The sequence below is a fragment of the Lepisosteus oculatus genome, chromosome 17 (assembly GCF_040954835.1).
Source record: "Lepisosteus oculatus isolate fLepOcu1 chromosome 17, fLepOcu1.hap2, whole genome shotgun sequence".
NCBI lineage: Eukaryota > Metazoa > Chordata > Actinopteri > Semionotiformes > Lepisosteidae > Lepisosteus > Lepisosteus oculatus.
This window is the reverse complement of record NC_090712.1, coordinates 15,186,139-15,212,410: the sequence shown is the minus strand read 5'-3', so window position 1 is coordinate 15,212,410 and position 26,272 is coordinate 15,186,139. Positions and strand designations below refer to the sequence as shown.

The 26,272-nt window shown below is 38.4% G+C and overlaps 1 protein-coding gene across 4 annotated transcripts in view; it reads left to right on the top strand.

Annotated features, from left to right (window-relative positions):
• ubr2 (ubiquitin protein ligase E3 component n-recognin 2) overlaps positions 1-25,055 on the top strand; it is a 32,619-nt gene extending 7,564 nt beyond the window's left edge. Inside the window, exons 9-48 of one of the 4 annotated variants that reach the window (XM_015363131.2) lie at positions 122-229; positions 998-1,086; positions 2,962-3,060; positions 3,136-3,234; positions 4,075-4,238; positions 4,771-4,870; positions 5,001-5,129; positions 5,343-5,526; positions 5,647-5,708; positions 6,031-6,141; positions 6,808-6,873; positions 7,014-7,136; positions 7,576-7,639; positions 7,966-8,090; positions 8,648-8,700; positions 8,800-8,902; positions 9,135-9,183; positions 9,650-9,804; positions 10,254-10,356; positions 10,674-10,783; positions 11,375-11,455; positions 11,811-11,992; positions 12,204-12,403; positions 14,019-14,112; positions 14,530-14,688; positions 15,767-15,861; positions 16,323-16,401; positions 16,782-16,930; positions 17,456-17,511; positions 17,802-17,898; positions 18,115-18,182; positions 18,400-18,535; positions 18,767-18,854; positions 19,107-19,237; positions 19,467-19,575; positions 19,800-19,856; positions 20,078-20,155; positions 20,461-20,631; positions 20,828-20,929; positions 21,388-25,055. In XM_015363131.2, coding sequence (XP_015218617.1) covers positions 122-229; positions 998-1,086; positions 2,962-3,060; positions 3,136-3,234; positions 4,075-4,238; positions 4,771-4,870; positions 5,001-5,129; positions 5,343-5,526; positions 5,647-5,708; positions 6,031-6,141; positions 6,808-6,873; positions 7,014-7,136; positions 7,576-7,639; positions 7,966-8,090; positions 8,648-8,700; positions 8,800-8,902; positions 9,135-9,183; positions 9,650-9,804; positions 10,254-10,356; positions 10,674-10,783; positions 11,375-11,455; positions 11,811-11,992; positions 12,204-12,403; positions 14,019-14,112; positions 14,530-14,688; positions 15,767-15,861; positions 16,323-16,401; positions 16,782-16,930; positions 17,456-17,511; positions 17,802-17,898; positions 18,115-18,182; positions 18,400-18,535; positions 18,767-18,854; positions 19,107-19,237; positions 19,467-19,575; positions 19,800-19,856; positions 20,078-20,155; positions 20,461-20,631; positions 20,828-20,929; positions 21,388-21,529 — 4,370 coding nt within the window. In that variant the 3' untranslated portion in view covers positions 21,530-25,055. Of the gene's footprint in view, positions 1-121; positions 230-997; positions 1,087-2,961; positions 3,061-3,135; positions 3,235-4,074; positions 4,239-4,770; positions 4,871-5,000; positions 5,130-5,342; positions 5,527-5,646; positions 5,709-6,030; positions 6,142-6,807; positions 6,874-7,013; positions 7,137-7,575; positions 7,640-7,965; positions 8,091-8,647; positions 8,701-8,799; positions 8,903-9,134; positions 9,184-9,649; positions 9,805-10,253; positions 10,357-10,673; positions 10,784-11,374; positions 11,456-11,810; positions 11,993-12,203; positions 12,404-14,018; positions 14,113-14,529; positions 14,689-15,766; positions 15,862-16,322; positions 16,402-16,781; positions 16,931-17,455; positions 17,512-17,801; positions 17,899-18,114; positions 18,183-18,399; positions 18,536-18,763; positions 18,855-19,106; positions 19,238-19,466; positions 19,576-19,799; positions 19,857-20,077; positions 20,156-20,460; positions 20,632-20,827; positions 20,930-21,387 lie in introns of all 4 variants that reach the window. The other 3 variants (XM_015363130.2, XM_015363132.2, XM_015363133.2) reach the window with 3 other exon arrangements.
• Positions 25,056-26,272: the final 1,217 nt, after the last annotated feature.

The window sequence follows — 26,272 nt, the reverse complement described above, 5'->3', positions numbered from 1 at the left end:
TTTAGTAAAGGGGACTGTCAAGGGCTGAAGAATGATTTAAAATGAAAGAAGGAGTGGGTAATCCAACATGTGCAAAAGACTGTACTGAAGTAAACGTTGGTGTTTTGTGTTTGAATTGCAGATGGACTGAGAAGGATCCTGTGCCGGGTGGGGCTGCAGAAGGGTCCTGACGGGGAGAACTCCTCGCTGGTGGACAAGCTGATGCTGTGTGACTCCAAGCTCTGGAAAGGTGAGACCGGATACACAGTCTAAGAGGACCTGAAACAAACCTGCTCCACTTACCGTGTGACTCCTCCAGGGGTCAAATGGATTTTCTTGTGCTTGCATTACGTACAGTTCTATATATATTTATAGTGAAGGTGCATCTTAATTTAATTTTGGCACAAATTAAACCTTAAATGGATACTCTTTTCTGGAATTTATAAAACAACAAAACATAGAAGTAATGAACTTTGAGCACCTAAAGTTAGTTGCAGCCTGTATTTATTTCTCAATGTCCATTTACTATTCCAGTTTTTATATTTCCTTTTTACAATACCACTGTGATTTATGGCAAAATATAGCTTTATACCTCAGAAGGGACCACTATTGTAAATGTTACTGGACTGATAGCAGTTATAGAATACCCAAGGTGAAGAGGTGCAAAGTCCCAAGTGGAGAGAAAAGGTTAATGCAGTGCTGAGCCTTATCATGAGTTCTGTAATTTCTCCCTGAGGGCTCCATGTACAGAACTGCACTTTATCATGCAGACAGGAAAAGGTGAATTCTATTTCTCAAACCAATTTAAATTTCTGCGTATGTGTTCCCTGGTGGAAGGGACGATGGCTGACACACACAGTAATACACTTGCATGTGTTGTGACAGATGTGAATTGTTTGTTAGATGGTCTTGATCATTTTATTAAAATCTCATCATATTTAGCAGAAGTAATCCTATAATAGGTTTCATTGGTGTCCGCTGTGCTTGGGTTTAAAAGCTTGTCTGATTGCTTTTCCAGGTGCCAGGAGCGTATATCATCAGTTGTTCATGATCAGCCTTCTTATGGACCTGAAGTACAAGAAACTGTTTGCAATACAGTTTGCGAAAGTAAGTTCACTTTTTTATTATTGGGAAAAATGCATGTTTTGGGGTCAATTGCATTGTGCTGAAACTTGGGGGCTGTCTCTGTGATCATTTTCAGTGCCTGTCAACTCCAGGGAGGCAAGATGAAATAGGCAGAATGTGTTTGTCAGTTTTCTTAGATGTATTATTTTTGGTGTCTATCGGCTTTAACATTATCTGTAATACTAGTTCCCCAACTTCAGTGTGGCTGAAAAAATCTCCTACCAGAAAATTGTGAATTACCCTCAGCAGTTCTTAATTGTTTCTGAATATTAAAATATCAAATACATTCAAAGTTTTCTTATACTTTTCCAAATTGTCAAAAATTACTTTTTGACATTTGTTGTCATGCTCATTATGGTTATACTTAATAAAATGAGCAGTTCCTCATTTTACAGGGGTCAACTGCACATTTCAAGGCATTTATAGAACCTGTAGTGAAAAACAGTGAATGGTTATTTCATTAAAAATGTGGTCAAATTGTTTAGTAACAATTTAAGGCCCCTCCTGACATTTCCCAAAAACATAGGATGTGCATAGTTTTAAGGATCATTCTAATGGTTTTGAGGACACACTTGATCCAGGACAGTACTAAAACTTGAATCCATTAATACTGTATAAGAAGCAACATTAACAGCCATTTCCTGATGGAGAAATTCATTTTATAATAGATAGAAGACATTCTAATCAAATAAGGTTGTACTCAAATTTTATTTCAAACAGCAATAGCAGTTCATACAGTAGCCTTTAGTTCTCATTAGCTGTTTTTGGAGCTGTAGTTCTTATTGCTGGTGGTAAAAATAATAAAGACTTCAGGTTGATTACCTGATGTCTTGGGTTTTCTATGATTATCGATTGTTGTTCTATTTTATAGTTTTGTCAGCTTTTGTTTAACTAAACCCCAATATTATGCTTGGAAATAAATATAACACATTCATAATAGTATTTTGTATCTTTCATTCTTATATAATTTGATATAGCCATTAGAATAAAAATATATTTCGTAATATAGTGTTAACACATCCAAGTGGGAGTGCTCCTTACTGCTTTTTGCACAGATTGCTGAGTTCTACCAATTTGATCCTTCTTCGTCTTTGTCTGGAGATGAATTTGCATTGTAACTTTTTTGGCACATAAGGAATCGACAGCCGTAAATCTCACCTGTTTCTGAACCAGGTGTGCAGACAGCGTGTGAGTGCCTGAAGTTCACACGACTGCATAAAGTGTCAAACAGAAATAATGGGTAAACAGGTTTGTTTAAAAATCATTTTGCGAAATTTTTAGATGTAAAGAACTTGTAAAGCTGTAAATAACTTGGAGAATGTTTTCTTTTTGGGATACAGGTATCCTTTACTAATATGTAACACGGGAAACCTTCAAATAGCAAGACTAATACTTGCTAAAGATGCCGATTTTTGTTATAATGCTGTTTATTGAAATCTTATATTATCAGCCAAACCAAAAATGGTTCATGTTTTTAATTGCAGAACTGTAGTTGCTACTTAAAATCATAAACTGGTAGTTATTATCATATGTAAAATTCTAATAAAGAGGATAGTGCTGCTTCTCTCTCTGCAATAATTCTACTGTTCTGCACCAGAGCTTTACAGATAGCTTTCGCACAGGGGTTACTGTTGTGATCTGATACAGGGCTTTGGATAATCTTTTCTTTCTTGCAGCCAAAAAATTAAAAGACGAGTACAAAGTGTTTTGTTTTAAAAAGGATGTCTTTCTGAACCAAATTGCGTCCAAATAATTGGCTACACTAATAATTTGGGAAGGGGGACAGGTCATTGCTGAAGAGTAATGCAGTGTGAGGCCATTGACCTGGAGGTGAATTTCCCCCCCCTTGTTGTTTAGAATTACCGGAGGCTACAGACAGATTTTATGGAGGATGATCACGAGCGTGTAATGTCAGTGACGTCTATGTCTGTCCAGCTCTTCACTGTGCCCACTATGGTGAGTACTGTACAGGCTTGGCTTCTGAACGCACTGAGCGTCCCCACTTTTGCCTCTTCTTTGCCTTCCCATTAGAATTTTGAACGATTGCAGAGTGACTTTGTGAAAGATGACCACGACAGAGAGTTCTCGGTTACTGACCTCTCCGTGCAAATATTCACGGTGCCCTCGCTGGTGAGTATGTGTAATGGTGAGCAGACTAGTGTAAGCTGGAGTGAGAGCCTACACAAGACACCTGCAGTATTACCTGCGACATCTTACGGCAGCAGTGGTTCCGACTTAATTTAATCCCGTCACTTTAAAATCTTTTTTTAAATAAAAGTTTAGAAGTAGTCAATTAACGGCCAAAGGCTTATTGACTGTTGTGGATTAAACCGTATTCATTAAGAACATGGAGATTCACTAAATACCACAATTTAAGAATGCAGCGGTAAGACATTTTTGTGCTGAATTTCTGCTGCTCATTAAATGATTTGCTTGCTAACTTTGTAAAATATATTTTATATCTTGATTGTGCTATTTGTACTACTCGATTCTTAAAAAATAAACCCTTTGAATGTCCATTTGAATGTGTGATGTAAATCATTTAGTAACAAAAGTGCTAATGATGTGCTGCATGGTTGCTGTTCTTTTTTACCTCTCTGTATACAATATCAAGTTGTGTTTTTCTGTTAAAAATTTCACAGATTTAGTAGGTTTGATCTTTGATCTTTTTGATCTTCTCAAGTTGTGTACATTTTTTTCATACATGTTGACTTGCCAATACAAAATGATTTAATGGAGAGAATCCAATCTGCTGGCCTTTCTGGGGTAAATCTGTTACAGGGTTTTTGGAACAAAACTTCTTTAAGAATAAATATTTTTATTGAATATGTCTTATTGAAATTTTAAAATGCCAGACGAAAAAGGGATCATTTATATAGTTTATAAGGCTTGCTGCATGGATTTAAATGGTGTATCCTAGCCATGTATTGCTGGTGAGAGGCAGGCCCTTGAGCAAGTACTATCTTTCAGGCACGGATGCTGATTGTGGAGGAGAACCTGATGGCCACCATCATCCGCACTTTCATAGAGCACCTGCGACACAGGGACCTCCAGGGCCGCTTCCAGTTTGAGCGCTACACAGCACAGCAGGCCTTCAAATTCCGCCGTGTGCAGAGCCTCATTGGAGACCTGAAGTAGGACTGGATTATGCTTACATAAAGTTTTAGCCAGCCTTTATCTGCAATTTAAAAAATAAAGCACCTAGGAATGTGTAACTTTGCCCTTAAAATGGGTTTTTGTCAGTTAAGTTTTACTGCATTGGGTTTCACCCTTAATTACTGAGAATAGCTGAGGACACATTGATATTGTGCTGTAGCTATTCAGTGAAGCTTATGCCACCATGTCAAAACAGTCCAAACCTTTTGCTGCAGTACTGTCTGTGGTCTTTAAGGCTGTCTTTGGCATTTCTAGAAACATTGCTGCCAGTGCTGCAGTGGTTAGCGATGGCTTAAATAAGAACAATTGTATGAAAAGTTCTTTCTAAGTACTGCACGATGCAAATATCAGAACACTAGATTTTCACGGTGCTCATATAAAGCCATTAATACTGTTGGTTTTGTTTACTGTATACTTAGTTTCATCAACAATTGATTTACTCACAGATACAGTCTTCAGAATCAAAGTAATTTCCTCAGGGAAACATATGAATTGTTGTGGTTTTCTTAGGTATGTTTTAATCAGTCGGCCATCGGAGTGGAGCGATCAACTCAGGGAGAAGTTCCTTGAAGGATTTGATGCTTTCCTGGAGCTATTGAAGTGCATGCAGGTAAATTGTTTGAATATGGGCGATTGTGACGTTTATCCTATACCATGAATTAAATCTTTTTGGTTGGACTCCAGAAGGCATCGATTTAAAATTAGCAAAGAAGAAAAGGCCTATTTGATGTCATCCTTAGGGCATGGATCCTGTAGTTCGCCAGGTTGGACAGCACATTGAAATGGAGCCCGAGTGGGAAGCTGCCTTCACACTTCAAATGAAGTTGACTCATATCATTTCGATGATGCAGGAGTGGTGTGCAAGAGATGTAAGTGAAGGTTTGACTTTGCAGTCGACTTTGTTCAGTTCCCACCGTTTTTTTTTCCACCGCCTCAGCTGCCTCTAACATCATTTTAAATTTGAATATAACATGCTTGTTCATAAGCTGCTGTTCATATACAATGCAAATAATTGTGAATTAGAGACAATAAAGTCAGCCTTTATCCTGTAATCTGTTGTTTTTTTTTTTTTGGCTGTTCAGGAGAAGGTCCTGATTGAAGCTTACAAAAAGTGCCTGATCTCACTGATGCACTGTCACAGTGGCTTCGCAGATGGGGAGCAGCCCATCACTCTGAGCATGTGTGGCCACTCTGTTGACACAATCAGATACTGTGTCTCTCAGGAGAAGGTCAGCATCCACCTGCCTGTCTCCCGTCTGTTGGCAGGTAAGTCTCAAGCAGCCTAATTCAGTATTTCACTGAATAGCCATCCCATAATCATTTTCAGATCTCCACTACAGGACATTTAAAAGATTGCCCTAAATTCTTGTTCCTATTTCTTTCCAGGTTTGCATGTTCTTCTAAGCAGAACTGAAGTGGCTTACAGATTTCCTGAGCAGTTACCTCTTGTAAGTAATTTTTTTACAAGGGACTGTATATATTCTTTTAAGTTAAGGAAAACTTTAAAAAGTAATATGCATTTTACAGTATGGTTTGAGATTGTAATGGCATGGTTTGTTGAGAATGAAGGACCTGTACAGCAAACAAAATTACTGCAATGTGGCTGAAAACCAACACCTCGATATGGTGCCTTCTTCCTTTCAAAGCGACCTTTTCATTTAATTCTTCCCATTGCAGCTTCCAAAGGTGAATTTTGCCAGCCCTAACTGCTTATGTTTAAGCATTATTACAGTTTCTAAGAATAACGCGGTATCTGTTCCTGCCTCTCAGAGCGAGCTGAGTCCACCCATGCTGATCGAACATCCCCTGCGCTGCCTGGTGCTCTGTGCGCAGGTCCATGCCGGCATGTGGAGGAGAAATGGCTTCTCGCTGGTCAATCAGGTGAGCACCAGGAAAGGCTGGCAGTGTGGTAGCACTTCAGCTTTGCCACTCAATAAAAAGAAAGGATCTAGAGCGGGCTTTGAGACAATTACCAGCAGTGTTAATAAATGTGATGTAAATAAGCTTTTAGTTCGTTTTAATGTCTGTTCCTGTTATGTTTTGATTGCACATTACACTGAGTTAATACGTCCCCTGTTCAGCTGTCATTTTAAATTTGTTCACCATAGCAAAATTTACTCTTTAAATGATGGATATTATGAAGATTTAACTTCATAAAACCAGATTGTAGTTCTGCTTTCTTACTCTGTTTAAAAACCTTTTATATTGAATCATATTATAATTCAAACCAACTGTAAAAGGTGCCTGATACAAATGTTAATATTATAGTTTCCCAAACAAATCCATTTATATAATTTCTGGTTTGTAATTTTAAATATTTTGTTCGTATTTGAATTAATGCATGAGAATGCTGCAAATTGTATAAAAAATGCTGAGAAGAACACGAATGATAATGTTGTAAATGCTTTTGAATGCAGTGTTCATTTTTAAATTGGGAACTGCTTCTATATGCACCATTTGCATCTTGGCATCTTGACCTGATAGCAACATCTGCTAAATGAGTACGTTTTTTTGTTTCAACACTTTCCTGTGTGGTTTTTCTTCCAGATTTATTACTATCACAATGTGAAATGCAGGGTAGAGATGTTTGACAAGGACCTCATGATGCTCCAGGTAAACCAGCTTCTAAAATGAAGGAATCAATGGTACATGCATGCTGAAAGTACAGCAGAATGTCCTGAACTGGTCAGTAGTGATCATAGTTACTCCCTTGTGTTTATCAGTTTTAATAAAAATATTTTTTTGAATTTCAGGCAGGTGCATCAGTGATGGATCCCAACCACTTCCTCATGATTGTCCTCAGTCGGTTTGAGCTCTATCACATCTTCAGTACTGCTGACTATGGGAAGAGATATGGTAGAGAAAACACGAACAAGGTGTTACTTCCTTACTTAACTACCCGAGCAGGTGTAGAAATAGAATAACACTGTGGCAAATACAAAGTCTAAGAGCTCTGTGCTGCTTTGGATTTTCCTGTTCCACTATATGTGCTAATGTATACTCACTTCCCTGTCTAATTTACCTATGTGGTAGACAAGATTGAAAAGACCTTCCAGTCAAAGCAGTCTAGCTTCCTTCTCTCTTTTTCTACTTTCAAACTATTACAGTTCTGTGGTATATTTTCAAAATATCCACAGAAATAAATCAATGGTAAATGGTTTACTACTTTATTTTTTTTGCTGTGAATTAGTAATTCACATAATTTTGCTTTATTTTAAACAAATATTCCAGTTTCTGCTCTATAGAGCTTTGATCTGTTTGCTTAGTTATTAAAATGGCTTGGTGCTATACTGATTCCTTTTTTGTTCCTTGCAGGACATGATACAGCAGAACAACACGCTTATTGAGGAAATGTTACACCTCATCATGATGGTTGTTGGTAAGCTGCATTATACCTGGTGAAGAATTTCTTCCTTATCATATTGCTTAGCAAAGTGATTATACTTTTTCCAAATTCAGAATCAGTCTAGGTTGTAATAATGGCCAGTTGTATGAGTACTTCTGTCTCGCTGTACACCATATAGCATACTATTTAAACTACTTGTTTGGCACCTTTATTTATTACATCATTCTCTGATCAAAACTAAGTGCCGTAGGACTGTTTCTGGAGTGCACTCTGCTGCCTGCTGCAGCTATGGTTTTGGCCTTTTCTACTGTGAGCATGCGGGGAGAAATGACAGACGCACCTCTCCGTTTCTTGTGCAGGTGAGCGTTTTACTCAAGGAATTGGTCAAGTGCAGGGGTGCGATGAAGTCAAACGGGAGATCATTCACCAGCTCTGCATCCGGCCCATGGCGCACAGTGAGCTCGTTAAGGCTTTGCCTGAGGATGTGAGTACTAGGCTGCAGTTCCTGGGGCACAGCGCCCTGTCCTACAGATAAGCTGCTCTATCAGGGAGTAGCCCACAGATACAGATAGTTCAAGTAGGTCGCTGCGTCAGCATGCGTAGGCTGTAAAGGATCAAGTCAAGATTTATTCCATGCTGAAAAGAGAAGAGGAAAAAAAGCGTTTCGGCTGTGGAGCCACACCCGAAGAAAGTGTTCTTCTCTTTCCAGCACAGATATAAAGATGTGAATTCAAAGAAACACTTGACAAATAGACACACTGGTGGGTTTTTGGCTCGTACTTTAGATAGCTTTTTTTGAACAGCATATTAGTTTGCCAAATATTTTCATTATTGGATTGTTACTGATGTCCTAGACCAGTCCTTTACATTGTGTGTCAATGGTACTGTCATGCCACACTCTTGTGCCTTTTGGTTGCCATCTGCAGTACTGCACAGTAAGACTCGGATAGGTCATTGGATGTGAAGTACAGGGAGTAGCTGCTCAAGCAGTTAGCGCCTAGCCATGCTGGCACCTTCTAACAAACTTTCTTTGTCCTTTAGGAGAACAAAGAAACGGGAATGGAGAAAGTCATTGAATTGGTCGCTTCATTCAAGTATGTTTCCTTTTTAGGGCCCTTGGCTGATTATTTTTTCCATTAAATCAATTGCCATGCTTTCCTGATGGGTACCATTGACTTGTGGTGTATTTTCAGGAAGCCTGGGGTGACAGGGAGGGGCCTGTATGAGCTCAGGCCAGAGTGTGCCAAAGAGTTCAATCTGTACTTCTATCACTATTCCAGAGCAGACCAGTCCAAGGTACATATATGTTCCCATTGTGTAGGTTTCTGATTTCTATAGGTTTTTATGATCACTTTCTGCAAAAGTGTGAGTTTGAAGAGCAAACAAAACAAGATTATAAACATGAAATGCTGTAGACAATGTAGAACTGTCCGTCAATTAACAAGCTAGTGGAATTGTTAACATTTGTCTTTAATTAAGAATATTGATCTAATTTATTTACCAAATTAACTTCACTTTGATTTTATAGGCAGAGGAAGCACAAAGAAAACTGAAGAGGCAAAATGGAGAAAACACAGGTAATTTTCACAGCCCCTTGCAGTTTATCCCTTCAGCAGTTGTATGTTCAGGTTTTCATTTTTACAATAGATTCAAATTATTTTATTTTCTTAGTGCTCAAATTCTGCTAATTTAAATCTAATTGCAAATATATATTGAAGTTTAGTGTTAAATGCTAATTTAGGAAATGGAGAAAAATATCTACAGACCAAACTGTTTAAAGTTAACAGAACTTTAATAGTTGTTTGCTTATCTTGCGGTGAAAAGCCAATGAAGATAAGTGGAAGCAGAGGTACACTCCAGAAATGGCAGTCTTTGTAAATTCCCTGAGAACATTTTCTGCTATCTTCATTTGTAAACAGCGGCTGAAATACTGAATGTATATGGCTCTGTCATTTCAAGCCATGAGAAGATGTTATTTGAGGACATGTAGGGAATGGCACGTGAAGTGGTACTGAGAGCGATGGTTCTGTTTCTCTATTTCAGCTCTCCCTCCTCCTGCTCTGCCTCCCTTTTGCCCACTTTTTGCCAGCCTAGTGAACCTGTTGCAGTGTGATGTCTTTCTGAGCATCTTGAGCACAGTGCTTCAGTGGGCGGTGGAGCCCAGTGGGGGTTACTGGTCGGAGTCCATGCTGCAGAGAGTACGTATGTAACAGGCAACAAGCACGGGCAAATAAACTTAAGGAAATGTTTAGATCCAGCAGTGTTTTTCTTATTAAATTTTAATATTTAAACATTATATTATTTATTATATTTGTTTTTCTGTACTTATTTTTTTTTCCCCCAATTTGAAAAGGCTTCATTTGAATTGTTCTAAGTTGCATTTTTTGATACTTTTACAATCCACGTTCCAATTTCCTTACTCAAAGCAGTTTACAATTTTTCACATTTAATGCCCTTGCCACTAGTATTGTTAAAGTAACAAAAAATTCTCATTACACAATAGCGAAGGTGAAAGCATACATTCTTGATCTTGTAGTGCTTCAAGGGTGCTGTCATTGTCAGAATTCAGTGGCTTCTTACCTCTGGCAGTCTCACTGTAGAGTGCAGTCTGACTGCTGGCAGCCCACTAATGTTCTCCATCTGGCAGGTGCTGCACCTGATTGGCATGGCCCTGTTAGAAGAGAGACAGCAGCTGGAGAACAGCTCTGAGGATAATGATGTTACCTTTAACTTTACTCTGAAGATCTCCCGTGAGTCCAATGGTTCTCATATTCCTATCACAGACAACAGGGACATGTGTTTGAACAGTAATAATTTTCAGTGCCTTAGACAGTATTGCTTTTTCCTTAATTCATCAGATGTACTGTTAAGTAGTTAAGTCTGCAATGTTATTCAATAACTGCTATTTTAAATTTGCTTGTTATATGAATGGAGAGTTTTCCTTTGGAATATCAAATTTAAGTGGTGCATTAAGAAACTAATATCCTTGATTTGATTCTGCATTGCATTCTGCCCAAAATATTTCTGGTTGTTCAGTTAAGGACTTGGTAACCTTTCCTTTTTCAAGGTCCAGGTGAAGCTCCCAGTAACTCTCCCAGTGTCTTGGCCATGTTGGAGACCCTCCAGAATGCAGCACACCTTGAGGTTCATAAGGATATGATAAGCTGGATACTAAGGGTATGACTTTCAAACTTTCAATTTCTAAAGTGAAAAGGTATTTAAATGAATTCTGCATTCTGAAAATAAACAACAGTAATGTTTGCATGTTTTAGGAATTTAGCATTTGTGATTTACCCGTGTTAGATCAGTGAAATATTCTGTATCTTTTACTACACAAAGATTATCAGTCTTTTCTGGGGGTATTGTTTGCTGTCATGCCATATGCAAAACCAGGGCAGAAAATGCAGTCCCAGCCACACGGTGGCAGCACAGGACAGCAACAGATTTTGAAGTTGCTTTTAGTGCTTGATTTCTTTGGGTAAAGAAGCTGTGTGCATGGGTGTTCATCAGTGACAAGTACGGTTAATTCCTAACACATCTTTTCCATACATAGAAACTTTAAGGTATAAGCAGTTTTCAGTTGCAGACACCATATACTGTATATGGTACAACTTTCTTTCCATCGCTTTTCAAATACATTTTTGTCATTTGTTATTAATTTAATCCAGAGAGGGGAAAAAAAGAAAAAAAAATGCCACATTATATCTTTCTGCAAAGTTAAAAGTAGATTTGCCATTTGTTTCTAAGGGCTGATCATTTTTCCTGTAGACTTATAGCAACATAAAGAAAATACGTGAGCAGACTACTCCTAGTCCAATGTCTGAAACAGGAGGGCAGACCATTGAGGAGGTAAATATTACCATTGGGAGAGAGACATTTTTTTGAGAATAATAAAATGTTAGCAAAATAAAGTATGGATGAGAAAAGTATAAAAATAATCGTTAGCCAACGGATTAGTATTCTAGTTCTTGTCTTAAATTGTTTCAAATGTATATACTTTAGCATATTTCAACTATATGTATTTTGTCTGGTGTATATAATTGATCTTTTTGTGTTTTTGAGGTTTGATATTCTAATATTCATTAGGACAACTATCAAATTAAATTCAACATCCATCTTGTTTTAAGATTTAACTATGTTCTTATCAATCACTATGACTAGACACTGCCCCTTTGTTTGTGTAATATTGTATCTCTGTGTTTAGATGGTGCGGGACAAGGATAAAGCAGAGAGGAAACGCAAGGCAGAGATAGCTCGACTGCGCAGGGAAAAGATCATGGCCCAGATGTCAGAAATGCAACGACATTTCATCAATGAGAACAAGGAGCTATTCCAGCAGAGCCTAGAAGAACTTGAGGCTTCAACATCTGCAGCTCTGGAGCACAGGTGGCCATTTCTGAAGGCAGTAGCAGACACGTTTACAATGCAGAGTTAGAATGCCTGCCTTAATAGACCTTTAAAGAGATGGACATTGACTTTGCAATATGATGTGACTCATGGCAGTTCTCATACATCTCATGTCTGTGTTTTGCTTCCTTTGTTCAGCTCTTATGAAAAGGCATTTGCTTTTGTCTCACTGGTACCTCTTCCTTTCCAGCCCCACCTCCCCGGATACTGCCCTGGTGTGCGTAGGTCCCCGCCGGACCAGGGTCAGCGAGAAGAGGCAGGTGGTGACTTGTATCTTGTGCCAGGAGGAGCAGGACATCAGGGCAGATAGCAGAGCCATGGTGCTGGCGGCCTTTGTGCAGCGCTCCACTGTAATGTCCAAAAACAGGAGGAGGCCGTTCCATGATCCCGGTAAGAGAGCTGAAGCTCTCATCAGTGCTCCATGCCTCAATTCATCCAACTTTGTACTATTGACGTTACTTTGTAGTGTATAAGAAAATATCTTAAACTTGTTCTTTATTTCATTTGTATGTTGAAGTATTTATTTCGTTAGTAGTGTACCACTATTACTTAGCAATACTTAGTCTAAGCCGTTACGGATGGATTAGTACAGAATGACAGACTCTCTTCTCAGTTTCAGAGTAAACTAGAAGTAGAACTATGGTATTTAAACTGAGAGAATCACATCTTGTTATAAATGTTTTCTGTTTAGTTTAATCAAGAAAAAGGAGAAATGCTGCTGAAATAGAAGAAAAGATCGAGTATAATCTTGTAATTTTCAGGTTGTTCTTTCCGTAAATAAAATTTTAATGCATATTTTGTAAGAGTAGAAATAATTTAACTAACAAATGATACTATTCCTACATTGTTCTTATTATCTTCTGGCTTATTGGACAGTTTAGTTGGAAGGGAATGTATATTTGGAAGTTAAATACCCCACACCACAAGGACAAAGGGTTCTAACAGACTTGAAAATCGGCAGCAAAACAAGACTGGAATCAACAACAATATACATTAATTTCAGAACAGGAAACACTTTTACTCAAGGGGATTAGTTAACTTTAGAATTACTGTGGCACAGCAGTAAACCCATATGTAACTTTGCCCCCAGATTAATTTGAACAGCTGGAACAAGCCATCCAGCTATGTTGCCATACCTGATAATGTGTTTTCTTTCAATAACTTGCTACATGCAATACTCAGAATTAATTGGCCACTAGCATGCAAAATAGATGAGCCAAATAGTGTCTCCCACTTTCCAACTTAAGCTCTGTTAATTATGAAACAAGGTGTTGACAAAGTTTATAGGTGATATTTATCTTCAATTCCAATTTAACTTGCATTTAATGTGTGCAGTTTTACAACTTTTTCTTATAGTGGGTACTTTTATGGTTGTGGATTTGTTTTCCCCAGTAGTTAAATTAAACTTACAGGTAATTGCTCTTTTCAATGGAATGAAGCTGTATGTAGTATATAGTAATAAATACATTTAAATCACTAGTTAATAAAAGTTCTATTTAAAGGGCAATAAATTGGATGCAGTTAAGGCCCTTACCACTCATTACCATTTAAAGGAAAGGCAATTGGAAAATAAACAGCACAGATAGTGTTGTTTTAAGCAGCTACAAAGATTGCTGCTGAGATGACAAGTACATTTCTCTTAAATGTTTTAATTTGGCTGCATTTTCAATGTATAGAACCCCAAAGGTAGCCAAGAGAATTGCAAGTGATTTGGCCCATACATTTCTAAAAGGATGAAGGCAAAATATTTGCATTATATTGAATTACAGTAAATGTAATATCCCATTAAAATTCATGTTTAATGAACAACAAAAACCAAAGTGTATAAGTAGCATTTCAGAGTATATGAAGAAAATAAATGTCATATGTTTTGTGAAAAACAAAAATGGATGAATCGGACATCAGAAACGCTTTGCACAATTCCAGACTACAACTTTGGTCAACAAGACGTCGTTCAACGTATGTCTCGGGAGAAAGAGCTGAACATTTTGTCTCCTGTGCTTAGAAACACACGACCCTCTGTTCATGCACCCTGACCTGTCCTTTGGTACTCACACTGGGAGCTGTGGACACATAATGCACTCACACTGCTGGCAGAGGTGAGTACTGATCTCTAGCACTGAAGCATGGTTTTTACTATAGAACTTTAATCCGTACAGCAGACCTGCTGTTTCTTAAAAAGTAATGGGAGAACAAACGGGTACAAAGAGGAGCAGAACAGATAAACGGATGGCTAAACTTAAGAAAAGGGCGATGCGTACTTCATATTCAAAGAATACAGAACTAATTATAGGTATATGCTGATGGAATGGAAATATCAGATGCACATGAAGAGTAGACCATTTCGAATGTTTTTCCATTTATATTTGTACAATGTTACATTGACTGTATGTACAAAAAAGTAATCCTTTGAAAGTACGGTTACCAGCCCTTCAGGATTTTCATGAGGCCCTTCGACACCTGACTGCTCTGCGGTGTGAGTGTTGGTGTGACGGGCCGTCCCGACATCTTCACAGGTACTTCGAGGCGGTGCAGGCGAAGGAGCAGAGGCGGCAGCAGCGCCTGAGAGTGCACACCAGCTATGACGTGGAGAACGGCGAGTTCCTGTGCCCCCTGTGTGAATGTCTGAGCAACACCGTCATACCTCTCCTGCCCCTGTCTAGGAGCTGCAGCAGGTAAAGGCGAACCCCAGCAACACTTCATGAACCCGCTTCTTTCCTCCAGGCAGCAGATACACAGACAGTTTCTTCACATACAGAAGTTCGGAATTCATAAAGAGACGGCGACTTGGAAAATTGAATTTTGCGTTTCTGAATTGAATATGTTTGATGAATCATATCAATTCATTTGTCATGCGCTGCCATTTACCTGAGCTGAAGCTTATGTCTTAAGGGAGTAAAATTATTACTGGGCTCGCGTCCAAATGCTTCTTAAGGTTGAAGCTAAAGTGTTCGTGTCAGTTCTGGATAAACTCAGCAGGAGGTAAGTAAAAGGTTTAATTGACAGATTAGAAGACTTGAAAGCTGCCCTGAACAGCAAGGCACTTCCTAAGGAGATCCAACTAGAGATACAACTCCTTCAGCCTCATGCGATTCCTAGATGTTTCTTTTATCAGTATTACTATTCCACAGCCCTCTAAAGGGCAAAGGCTCACTCAGAACCTCTTATCTTCATACTGCACAACTGTGCACCAATTACCAGCACTAGGTTGTGTAACTAATTTTGTCCATTGATAATCTATATAACTAAACTAAGAGATCTTTTTAAAGGTTTTATGTTGTGTCCAGCAGGAAATACCCATTACATTTCACATTACATTGTATAACGTGCCTTCCTTTGTGACAAACATTTAGGTCATGATGCATAACAGGAGGAAAAGGATTAAATATAAGGTATATCACAGAGTACCGAAGAGCAGTATGAACCCAGTCTTGAAATCATGATTTTGAATCCTTGCTTTATTTCCCAACTTTGAAAAGGATTCTTAAGCAGTAGCATACAACTGACCTGACTTTTGTGTTCAGGTGGGCTGGAGTACTCTAGTGTCCTGCATTTGCCACACAACAGATTTTCCACGGTTCTGTGTGCTTGCACTGTTTTAAGCACGGCATAATTATTACCTCTATGGCTGGTGCTTCATGAGCCCATTTCCAAAGCGGGTGTTGTGTAAAGAACGAATAAGTGGTGATACTGCATTTTAATAATACTGAACCATTTATTTTCCAATTACAGTTTGCTTTGTTTTTCTTTTAGTTCGGCAGAGCAACCCAACCTGAGCCAGTGGCTTAAAACAGTATCCTGGCAGATAACGGCTCTTCACTCTTTGCGGAGAAAACAGGACTCATCCAGTAAGTTTTTAAGATTATCCTTTTTTCACAGATTTGTCTTGGTTTTAAACATTTGTTTTTTATAGTTGGGATCAGACTGTGTGAAGCTTCTTATGCTTATGCTTTATAAATGCTGAAATTTTTACATTTATGAAGAAGTAATTCAGCAGTAGTGAGTGAAATTAAAAGTAGCAAATATGGAAATATATGTGCATTATTAAAATGCTAGAGCTACTGTGTAGGTAGCTTTTATTTTCTGTTCCTTATCCTGCAATTAATTACCATAAAAAGCTTATTTTATTAAACTGGATTTTAAAATGTATCTTTCATACCTGATTTATATGTAAGTGCAGTAACAAATACATGTCAAAAAAGCAATTTATGCTACTAGAAACATTTTCACTAAAAATGATAGTGGAGCAAAATATTTAAGCTGTCTGTTGAAATGTTTTTGGCAGTTAACCAACACTGGTGTTTAACAGGTAGTCCAGGGGCTGATGATGGAGAGAGAATGGATGAGAATCAGCTTTCAGAGGGATTCAGACCCGACCTGATTCCTATGTAAGCACCATTTCATAAACAGGATTCTGTAATTCTGTTGCAAAAGGGCTGTGATGATTGGAATGAAACCTCGCAGTTTTAAGGTAGAAGTTGAATGTTTCACTGCTTTTGATTTTTATGTGGTACAGGATTTTAATGGCAGCTTGCTAAGATTTATGAAAGAATCGGCACTTGCAGGTTTAAGTTGTCATGCTTGTTAAACTGTTATGTGTGAATTAGTTTAGCAATGGCAGAGATGTTTGTCGTATTAACAGTGTGACAGCGGAAAGTTTTCACCATTGAGGTTAAAGGAACAGGAACAGTTGCCGTCTTGATCAAGTATCCAAAAGCTAACGTGCTTTTTTACCATGGTTTCTTTTTGTGATCTTATGTTGTTGTAGGAACCCTTACTCAGGTAGCATTAAGGAAATGCTGACCACATTTGGGACAGCAACCTACAAAGTTGGCCTTAAGGTCCATCCTAATGAGCAGGACCCCCGCGTGCCTATCATGTGCTGGGGCAGCTGTGCCTACACTATCCAGTCCATTGGTAAGTCCACCCTAGGGAAAAGCCTGGTCCTGTACACCACTAATCCTAACAGCTGCTAACAGCTGACATATCCGCCTCTCTTGGTATCAATGTACGGGGTTCAGGGTCTTAAAAGATCAACTTTGGGCTTAGAAAAATATCCTTGACTAATGAGTAATTTTTATTATAATTTGAAAATGAGAATTGTCCCATGTGCTTGAGCACAATTCAGAATTCCTTCAACAATAAAATGAATCCTATACTCTGTTGAACCAGAATCAGTCTTTTTGGGAATTCTAGTCTCAAAGCCTTTTATTTTTTTAGCTTTCCAGAGTTTTTCTTGTCAATAAAAATGTTCAGAAATGGTTAAATACTACTTGCTCTGGAAGCAAGCTAATAATTTACAAGATGCTCTAGTAGACGTATGAGAGCTTATTCTTTTTCAGGTTTGCATTTAAGTCTCCTTTTACTATGCCTAAGTTTTTAAAAAGCCAGAACATGTTTGCTGATATCTGTTTAAACAATGTTCTCATTTTTTTTCCCTAGAGAGATTGTTAGCTGATGAAGAGAAGCCTTTATTTGGAAGTCTGCCTTGCAGACAGGTGAGCTTGGACATTCCGTCTCTCACGACTTCTGTATCAATTACTTTTCATAATCACATTTAAATCCTTAAAAGATTAATTATGATTTTATCTGCTATTAAATTATTTCAGTGCTTCTCAAGTCACCTATTTATTCATAACTCCTTTGCTAAGATGTTAGTCAGGAATGGCAGCATGTTTTCATGCATGAGTTTGTAACATGCAACGTCATGAGCATTTAATGCCAATACTGGTGTTAAATTTCATTAATTGGTTACTCATATCATAACCTGTAATATAATCCTCTTCAGGATGACTGTTTGAGATCCTTGACGAGATTTGGGGCTGCATGCTGGACAGTTTCCTCTCTCACTGTGGTGCAGAACCACTTCCTCAGACTGTTAGCAGGTGGGTTTATTTCTTTATTTTATGAAATTTGGGAAATGTTATTAAAGTGTTGTGGTATAGGACCGTAAAGTTGTGGATGTGTTCAGTGTACCGAGACAAAATGACTTGAAAATGCAGATCTAAATCTGTTAAACCATAAAATATCCCTAGAAACCTTGTTTTAATTTAAAACAATATATGAGGACTTTAATTCTTTAATGATCTGTTTGTGTCCAGCTCTAGTTCCAGATGATCAGGTGGAGAACACCCCTTGTATTCTTGACATAGACATGCTCCACTTGCTGGTGAGTATGCCACAAAACAAAATTTAAAACCTGATGATTTGAAAAGAACTGTAATATTTCCAGAGCAAACTGTTTCATGTTAAATATCTTCAGTACAAAGTAACCTTTATGTTCTTGTATTCATGCTTTCACTTGTATAGTAAGTTTGTTCCTACTTTTGACATTATGGGAGACTGGCCTGTTGTTGTGAGTACACTAATGCTGTGTGTGCCTGTAGGTCAGTCTAGTGCTGTCGTACCCGGCGCTGCACTGCCAGGACTCCTCAGGGCTGAGCTTGGACACGGCGCAGCTGCACATTTTTCATCTAGTGACTGTGGCACACATTGTCCAGATCTTGTTCACATCTGTGCCAGGTAGGAAAGAATTACTCAGTCGTATGTCATTTGTGAATCTTTCATTGTATGCTGGAACTTTGCAGTAACATACACATTACAGTAATTCATCCAATGTCATTAGTAGTTACAATCATAGGTTGTTTTTATATGGGTTATGCCCTCCCAAATGAAATACCTTTATAATTGTGCAGACTCTTCCTTTTGATTAGTCTCCTTTTGATTTTGATTGTGACATGCCGTGTTCAGCAGAGACATCAATGGACCAGGAGAATGCTTCAGGGGAGGAGGAATCGGCAGCCTGCTTCTTGTACAGTGTTCTCCGGTTGCACCTGGGAAGGTAAGGGGAGCTGTTTAGGGCTCTAATGGGGCTCTTGTATTCTCATTTATTACCCTAATAAATACTCAGTACCTTCTTTTTATTGACTAAGGTCTGTGGTTGGAGGATTGGTTTTTCTGGTCATTCTTGATGTTTTTCCTGCACTTAATGACCTACGTGCACTTTGACAAAGACCAAGATTAAGGCAATGCAGTGGCTAACACTGAGAATTTAGTTTTACTAAACACTATTGAATGTCTTTATTGGTTGCAGTGCCTTAAGGGAAGACCTCTCAGGCTGGCACCTGTGGCACTGTGTAAAGGCTGGCCTCATGCCGTACCTGCGTGGGGCAGCGGTGTTCTTCCATTACCTCAATGGGGTGCCTCCTCCTGTAGAGCTCCAAGGTAATTCTCGTCATACCCGAATAGTGGAATGATGTTCACATGCATGACTACTGGTAAATCCACAGCACTCAAATTGTTGTTGTTGTTTCAGTATATACTGTAGATGAAAAACATGATTTAAAGAGGGTGGAGGGGGGGGGAGTTAAAAATCTTAAATAGCAAGTTGCATTTTTAGGTTCTTCATTAACGCTGCTTGTACTTCCTGCTGTTTCCATTTGTGTATGTCTAGTGCTTGGGTCCAGCCAGTTTGAACAGCTGTGTGGGTATCTTTGTCTACCGCCCAACCCCTTCCAGCTCTACCACGCCAACAGGGAGCTTTACGACCCTCTCTTGCAGGGGTATGTAAATGCACTGGTCAAGTGTTCTATCGACTTGAATTAGAACTAAGTGATAAGTATTTTTTGTATGTTTTTTTTCCCTTATGTTATTTCTAAAATATAATTAAAACTTTACCTTTCTAATTATAGTACATTGTTTTAATCACTCCATCTTTCTCTTAATTCTGTGTCAAAAAAGTACCAGAAATCACTTACCAATAGTCTGATTTATCCTTCTCTTCCAGGTGGTGCTCTCACTCCAGTATACAAAACTATCTACAAAGCAGCACTCCTCTTATAAGGTTAGCACAGTTACTGCATTAGGAATTGTTTTTTGTTGACAGTATTTCAGAAGCTGCTTTTAAACAATATTGGTATGCATGGACCCTTCAACCCTCCATATTTTTGGAACTGGGTAGATAGAGGTAAATACACATGACCATTGACAGGAAAGCCAAGAAGGGTAAAAATAGTAAATTGTGCACCAATTGGAATTCATGGTATTTCTTCCCTCCTTACCCAGCTACCCCCGTGAGTCTAATCGACTGATAGATCTTCCAGATGATTACAGCTCTCTTATCAATCAGGCATCAAGCTTCACGTAAGTGGTTTTTCTGTATTACACTGTTTTTTCCTGTTGTTTAGGACATCTTAATTTTGATTTGACTTCATCGTAGCAACTGTGTGTACAGTGTGCAAATCTCGCTGCCTTTATTTTCTGTAGGTAAATAGCAGCCTATAAATTTAAGGCTTATTAAATTGTTTTTGCACAGCTTATTAGAAAAAAAACTTTCTAGTTTTTTTTCCTTTGGGTGATCATTGATTGCAGACATTTGAATCTTATCTTACATTCATTGTTTTGACTGAGCCTCCGCTAAGTAATGTATGTGTGGCGGTGTTTTGTAGGTGTCCAAAGTCTGGTGGAGACAAGAGCCGAGCACCCACACTGTGTCTGGTGTGTGGCACCATGCTCTGCTCTCAGAGCTATTGCTGCCAGACGGAGTTGGAGGGGGAAGATGTGGGGGCCTGCACAGCTCACACCTTCACCTGTGGAGCTGGAGTTGGCATCTTTCTTAGGTAAAACCAGATTCTTCTCCTCAACCAAACTGTAGAGAGAGAGAGCCCGCTTACCTGGATGAGTATTGACATAAATCAGAGCCTTTAATGCTGAGTCATCAGTCCATTAGGTCTCTGTTTCCTGAAAGTGACGGACTGTTTTAATGTTGTCTTTCAATAGCGGTGTCTTGCATTAATGTTCTAATGGCCATTTCAGAGTACGGGAGAGCCAGGTGCTGTTCCTCGCTGGTAAGACGAAGGGATGTTTTTACGCCCCGCCTTACCTGGATGACTATGGAGAGACAGATCAGGGACTTAGGTGAGGCTCCTCCTGGCCTTTTCTTTTACATTCTACTAAGTGAGATTAAAAACATCTCCTTTCAGAAGGCAAAAAAGGCTTGTGAAATGTGTATACGTGTGCTTACAGGTCCTTGCTTCCACTTAGTACTTTGGTGAAAGTTAACTTTTCAGTATCCACGTTGGATTATGTAATTGTATTGTCTACTTGTATCATTTTTGTCTCCCAAGTATGATTAAGTTTCTCATTGAAATTGGGGAAAAAATGAAGGTGCAGATGAAAATGAGCAATTCAGCCCTTTTTGCACACGATAATAGAAGGTCCAGTGTCATCATGATTTTTTTTTACTGCACACATTCAGTGAATTAGGAACTACAGCCGTCACTGATGGGAAATGTCACTACATTTCCCATCAAGGTTTCTAATTAGGCCAATTGCATTATGCTAGCTCCTCATTTCTGACCTGCTTTCCTTCGCAGACGAGGGAATCCTCTTCATCTCTGCCGTGAGCGCTACCGCAAGATCCAGAAGCTGTGGCGGCAGCACAGTGTCACAGAAGAAATAGGCCACGCTCAAGAGGCCAACCAGACCCTCGTGGGCATTGACTGGCAGCACTTGTAGGCTGCCCGTTGCCCAGTGGAGCCGTTCACTTGGCAGTTGACTGGACTGCCCAGTCTTGCTCAGAGCCAGACAGATAGACGGACTTTGCCCCGTTTAGCCAAGGGGATACTGATGCACAGGGGCCATGGTCACTTGAAAGAGAGGTATTCTTGACAGCCAGGCTCTGCCTCTGCTTCCTGTAGTCCACCCACTTCCCTCAACAACATCTAGGTCTGTGCGTTGATGAATGCAAGTAGCATTTCTGTTTGTCTTTGGATTTTGTTTTAAATTCAGGGGGCTGCTCCTTCAGTTTCCATCTTCAACAGTCTTTTTTTTTTTAATGTAGTGAAAGAATTTAGCCATGCTATTTGGCATCAATACAGCAGAGACGAATGGATTAATCTTTATTTCCATAAAAATAATTAATTCATGTTTATTCAAATGGAATATTAAATTATTTTTAATTTAGTATGTTGCTTTTCTGTTGAATTATTTTAAACTGAACAATTGATATTGAGCAAGCACAATTTTCTTGTCGCATCTAAACCTAATTCAGATAATACTAGAAAAGCTGACAAGATATCTGTAATTTTGTTTTTCCATTTAGTTCTATAAAGAAACAAAGTATAAAAAATTTCTTATGTTCATGAAAGTGAACCTAGGCCCTACAGGTCATTCTGCTTAGTATGTTTTTCTCATTAAAGAGAGCCCTGTTGGTTTGTGAGGCTGAATGTGCATTTCTGCATCAGCAGCATCTAAGAGATACCTGTTTATTCTGTGTTCAGAATCTTTGAAACATCAAACTTCATTGGAGGTCCTGTATTTCTTGTTCTTATGAAGAGCATTAAATATCCAATTTTTTGCATAGTTTTGTAAGACATATTACACAGGCCTCAGCATCACTATATCTACCTAACTGTTCTGCCTGTGATTTACCTTTTATACATTTTTTAATGTCATCTATTTTTAATGGACACTTCCCTAAGGAGGTATGTACAGCATAACAGTAATTTGCTGCTTATAAAGCCCACAGAAATACAAAGTGATTTTGTGATGTCTTGAAAATAAAGTACCTGCTGTTAGACTGCAAACGTTTTCACAAATAAGCAAGCTTGAAGAAAAATTTTGGAAATGTACTGGTCATTGAATGTAGCTAAAATTACAGGGCTACAGCATACTTTAATGTACTTGCCTATAATGGGGGGTTGTTTACCATATAATAGGAGTTTAAGATGTTTTTTGTTAAGATTAGGAATGCAGCAGTTCACACTATCATGAATTGGCTATAACAATCAGACAGCCTGTGCTAAGTGCAGTTTTACAATTTTTTAGCACAAGGCCTCAGCGTTTAACAAATTCAGTAAGTGTTGAATTGTACTGCGAACTCACCCCTACACCTGACCTGAATTCCAACGGAATTTGTTGATGCTCTCTGTGCTGGTTTCTAAATAACATTTCAAGGGGTTTTTGCAACTTTGCACCAAGCTCAAAAACTACTGTAAACTGGTTCTATCAGAGAAGGATTTAATTGAATTACTTCTGAGAAATGAATCAAGGTGCAGTTTCATTTTATTAAAGGTTACACAACAGAAATGATTTAGAAATGGAGATCATCGAGGTCTGTTTGATCTCACATAGCTAATTCTAATTTAATCTTGTGTTTCTAAATATATAAAGCCTCTCTTCCTAAAATTAACTATAAAATTTGCTTAAAGAGCCCAATTTCACTTTAATTTCACTGCAACTAAAAGTGAGAGTAAATAAGGGTCAAGATTTATAAGAACAAATTAATGATCCACCGATTAGTTTATTACAATTATAGCAGTCCTATGTAAACAGCACAGAAAGACTGGGTCTATAAGGTGTAAAAATGTTTGCCCATAAATTATCGTTTGCAGAATGAGATTTCCTGGGGGAAGTATAACGTTTTAAATGTATGAAAGGTAACAGTCTTCCGTATTTAACTAGAATCTGCTAGTATGTGAAAAACCCGTCTCTGCTTGAGAGTTTGGGAGCTGGAGTAGTTCAGGTAACTAGTGCAATGAAAAGAGTCCAGTTCATGACGCCCCTGAGAACATGGAACATGCTTGTTTGTGTGTGTGTGGCTTTCTTGAATGTTTACATTTCAGGAGATGATATTGTTTGTATCTTTAGGTATTTAAGTAAATTCATTTTATTGTGCATAGTGATGGGTGATCTCCCACATAAATTGTAAACAACTTTTGTAATGTTTATTTTGTGATTGGATAGGGAAATTATTTAAAGAGCAAATTTTACTCCTACATCTGAAAAGCATGTCTCATATCTTCAACAGATTTCATCCTGGTTCGCAAGTTTGTTTTGTTGGTGTTTATTTTATGAGAATTTCATGTATTTTAAGAGTGTATTCTGGAACAGTTTTCAAAATATTGGTATAGCAGACCTCCATGTTACAATTTTCTCCCCTTTTCAGTTTTCCTACTTTTATTTTGCCCTCTTTATTTCTGAATCATCTTTATAATCCATTTATCAATTAAACTAAAGTGTTGTGGAGTGTGATGGCAGAATAAGATGAGTACTTATGATCAATCTCTAAAATTCCCATTGCTCAAAATCTGTTCGAAGGTCATGGCTTTATTAAGTTTGTCCCCTGGCCCCCTGTTCTCTATCACTCTTGTACCAACAGCCCATACACATGAGGTTGCCTATTTTACTCTGCCGGAGCAATGTATAAATATATTTTGCCAGCAGTGTAAGTTATGGGACACATCTGAGTGTTTGGGTTGTAAATCAATCTGCAGCTTGAAATTAAATCTGCAGCAACACCTAGCTATATTAACGTACAGTCAGAATCCTCCCACTACTAGCTAAAAGTACAGCGCTTCTTCATTAACTGGGATGTAAATGGGTTAACATTGTATAACGTAGGTTTTCTGTAATATGTTGTTACTTTTCTAGGCGGTGTTTCAGAGGTGGCTCTTCTTCATGTGCCTCAATTTCTCGGTGTGTGAGCAGCCACCCATAATTGTAGTTGAACTGTATCCTTTTTGTGTATAGATTTTTCCCTTTTTTTTTTGTTCTTCCTGCAAGTTTGGTTTGTTAAAGCTATTTATACTTTAAGCTTACACTTCAGGTTGGAACTTCAGCCCTCCTTAAACATCAGACCCAGGAACATGCTGCCTGTATGTTTTTTTTCTTGCCTTTTTTCATGACCACACTTCTGATCCTGTCACTGTTATTCAGCAGATCCATTTAGTTTTTGCTGACTTGCAGGAATGAGACAAAACTTTGAAGAATATGTTATCTTTACAGACAGGAATACTTAGCCTGGTTTGAATCCCCCCCCCCATCTTTTTCTAAAATACAGCTTTACATTCTGCAGTCTTATTATTCATTTGGCATGTTCCCCTTGTATTGTAACTCGCCCTTTCCCCAGATGTTCTGTGACATGCTTCCAGTATTGAGGATAAATTATTACATGTAATAAACTGACTTGTTAATATGTGAATTCTTGTATAAATGAGTACACTGTACTATATTGTAAAAAAATAAAAACAAAACAAAAATGGCTTGGTTAACTAAAATCTTTTCACGTTCAAAATGTCAAACTTTGCAATTATCCTTGTGTGTGTCCTGTTGAGGATTGCATTTGTCTACCATTATCCCAGTTCTGTTCTAAATCTATCAGCACAATTTTCAGCTAATATATAGGTCATTCAACACCTTTGTGTGTCACCTTCAGAAGCTGACTGTGTTGGAGGCGATTGAATAACTGAGCATCTCCTGACAGACTAACCTAATTTAACTTTCTTACATAGGCACCAGCTGTTCCCCAGGTAGCAGCACTGCTGTAGCTAAAGAGGAGAATCGAGACATAGAAAAGGATCAAGTGAAAGTATCTTAAATCACATTTGGTCCAGTTGTCACAAGAAGGGAAGAAGCTTCTTGTGATTCTTTGCAAGCCTATTGTTGGTAGCCTAAAAACGTGGACACCCATATACTTAAGTAAGTATATTTAAGTCTAAATAGTTAACATAATGGCAAAACAAATTGCAGTAAAACAGAGGGTTTGTAAGTGGAAAAACTTCACTGCCATTGTAGCTAAAATAATAATGGTCTAAAGCTTTATTTACTCTGATGCTGTGGGATACAGATGTGGAGTTGCATGTACTAAGGTTTCCACTGCTGTGTTAAAACAACTGTGTGATTTATCTGTAGCCCCTGTTGTGTTGGCATTGTGCCTGGCACTGATATTGGGACCTACCACAGTGATTATGGATACCCAGTATGTGTGGCAGTGGGAAGGGCACTGCAGGACGTGCCGTGCAGGATGTACGTCTTTCCCCTTTCAATCCTTTTGCGCTGCGTCAGAAAGACAATTATTGTCATTGAGGCTGTTCCTAGGAAAGGTCCGTGAAGGTTAAACCCATAAAGAGCATCTAAGCTACTTAGGAGTTCTTATCTCTTTAACTGCTGTTTATGTTCTTTGGGTCAGTGAGAACAGAAAGAGAAAATGGAATCTTATTTCCTTCTTTGGAAATACTAAAAAATACCTCTCCTCCTCTTTTATGTAGGGTAAAATAAATTGCTCTGGGTAAGAAACGAGACGGCAATGTAGACGTATTACACTTGCATGGTGGCAACAGCTTGACAATTTGTTGTTCTGATGGCAGACTTTGGTTCTATTTAACCTGATAAAGCAGGTCTCTTAGATCTGGATTCCCTAAGGGTCACCTGGACTTTTCTACACATCACTTTGAAATTTAAAAGATCAATGCTTTGAAA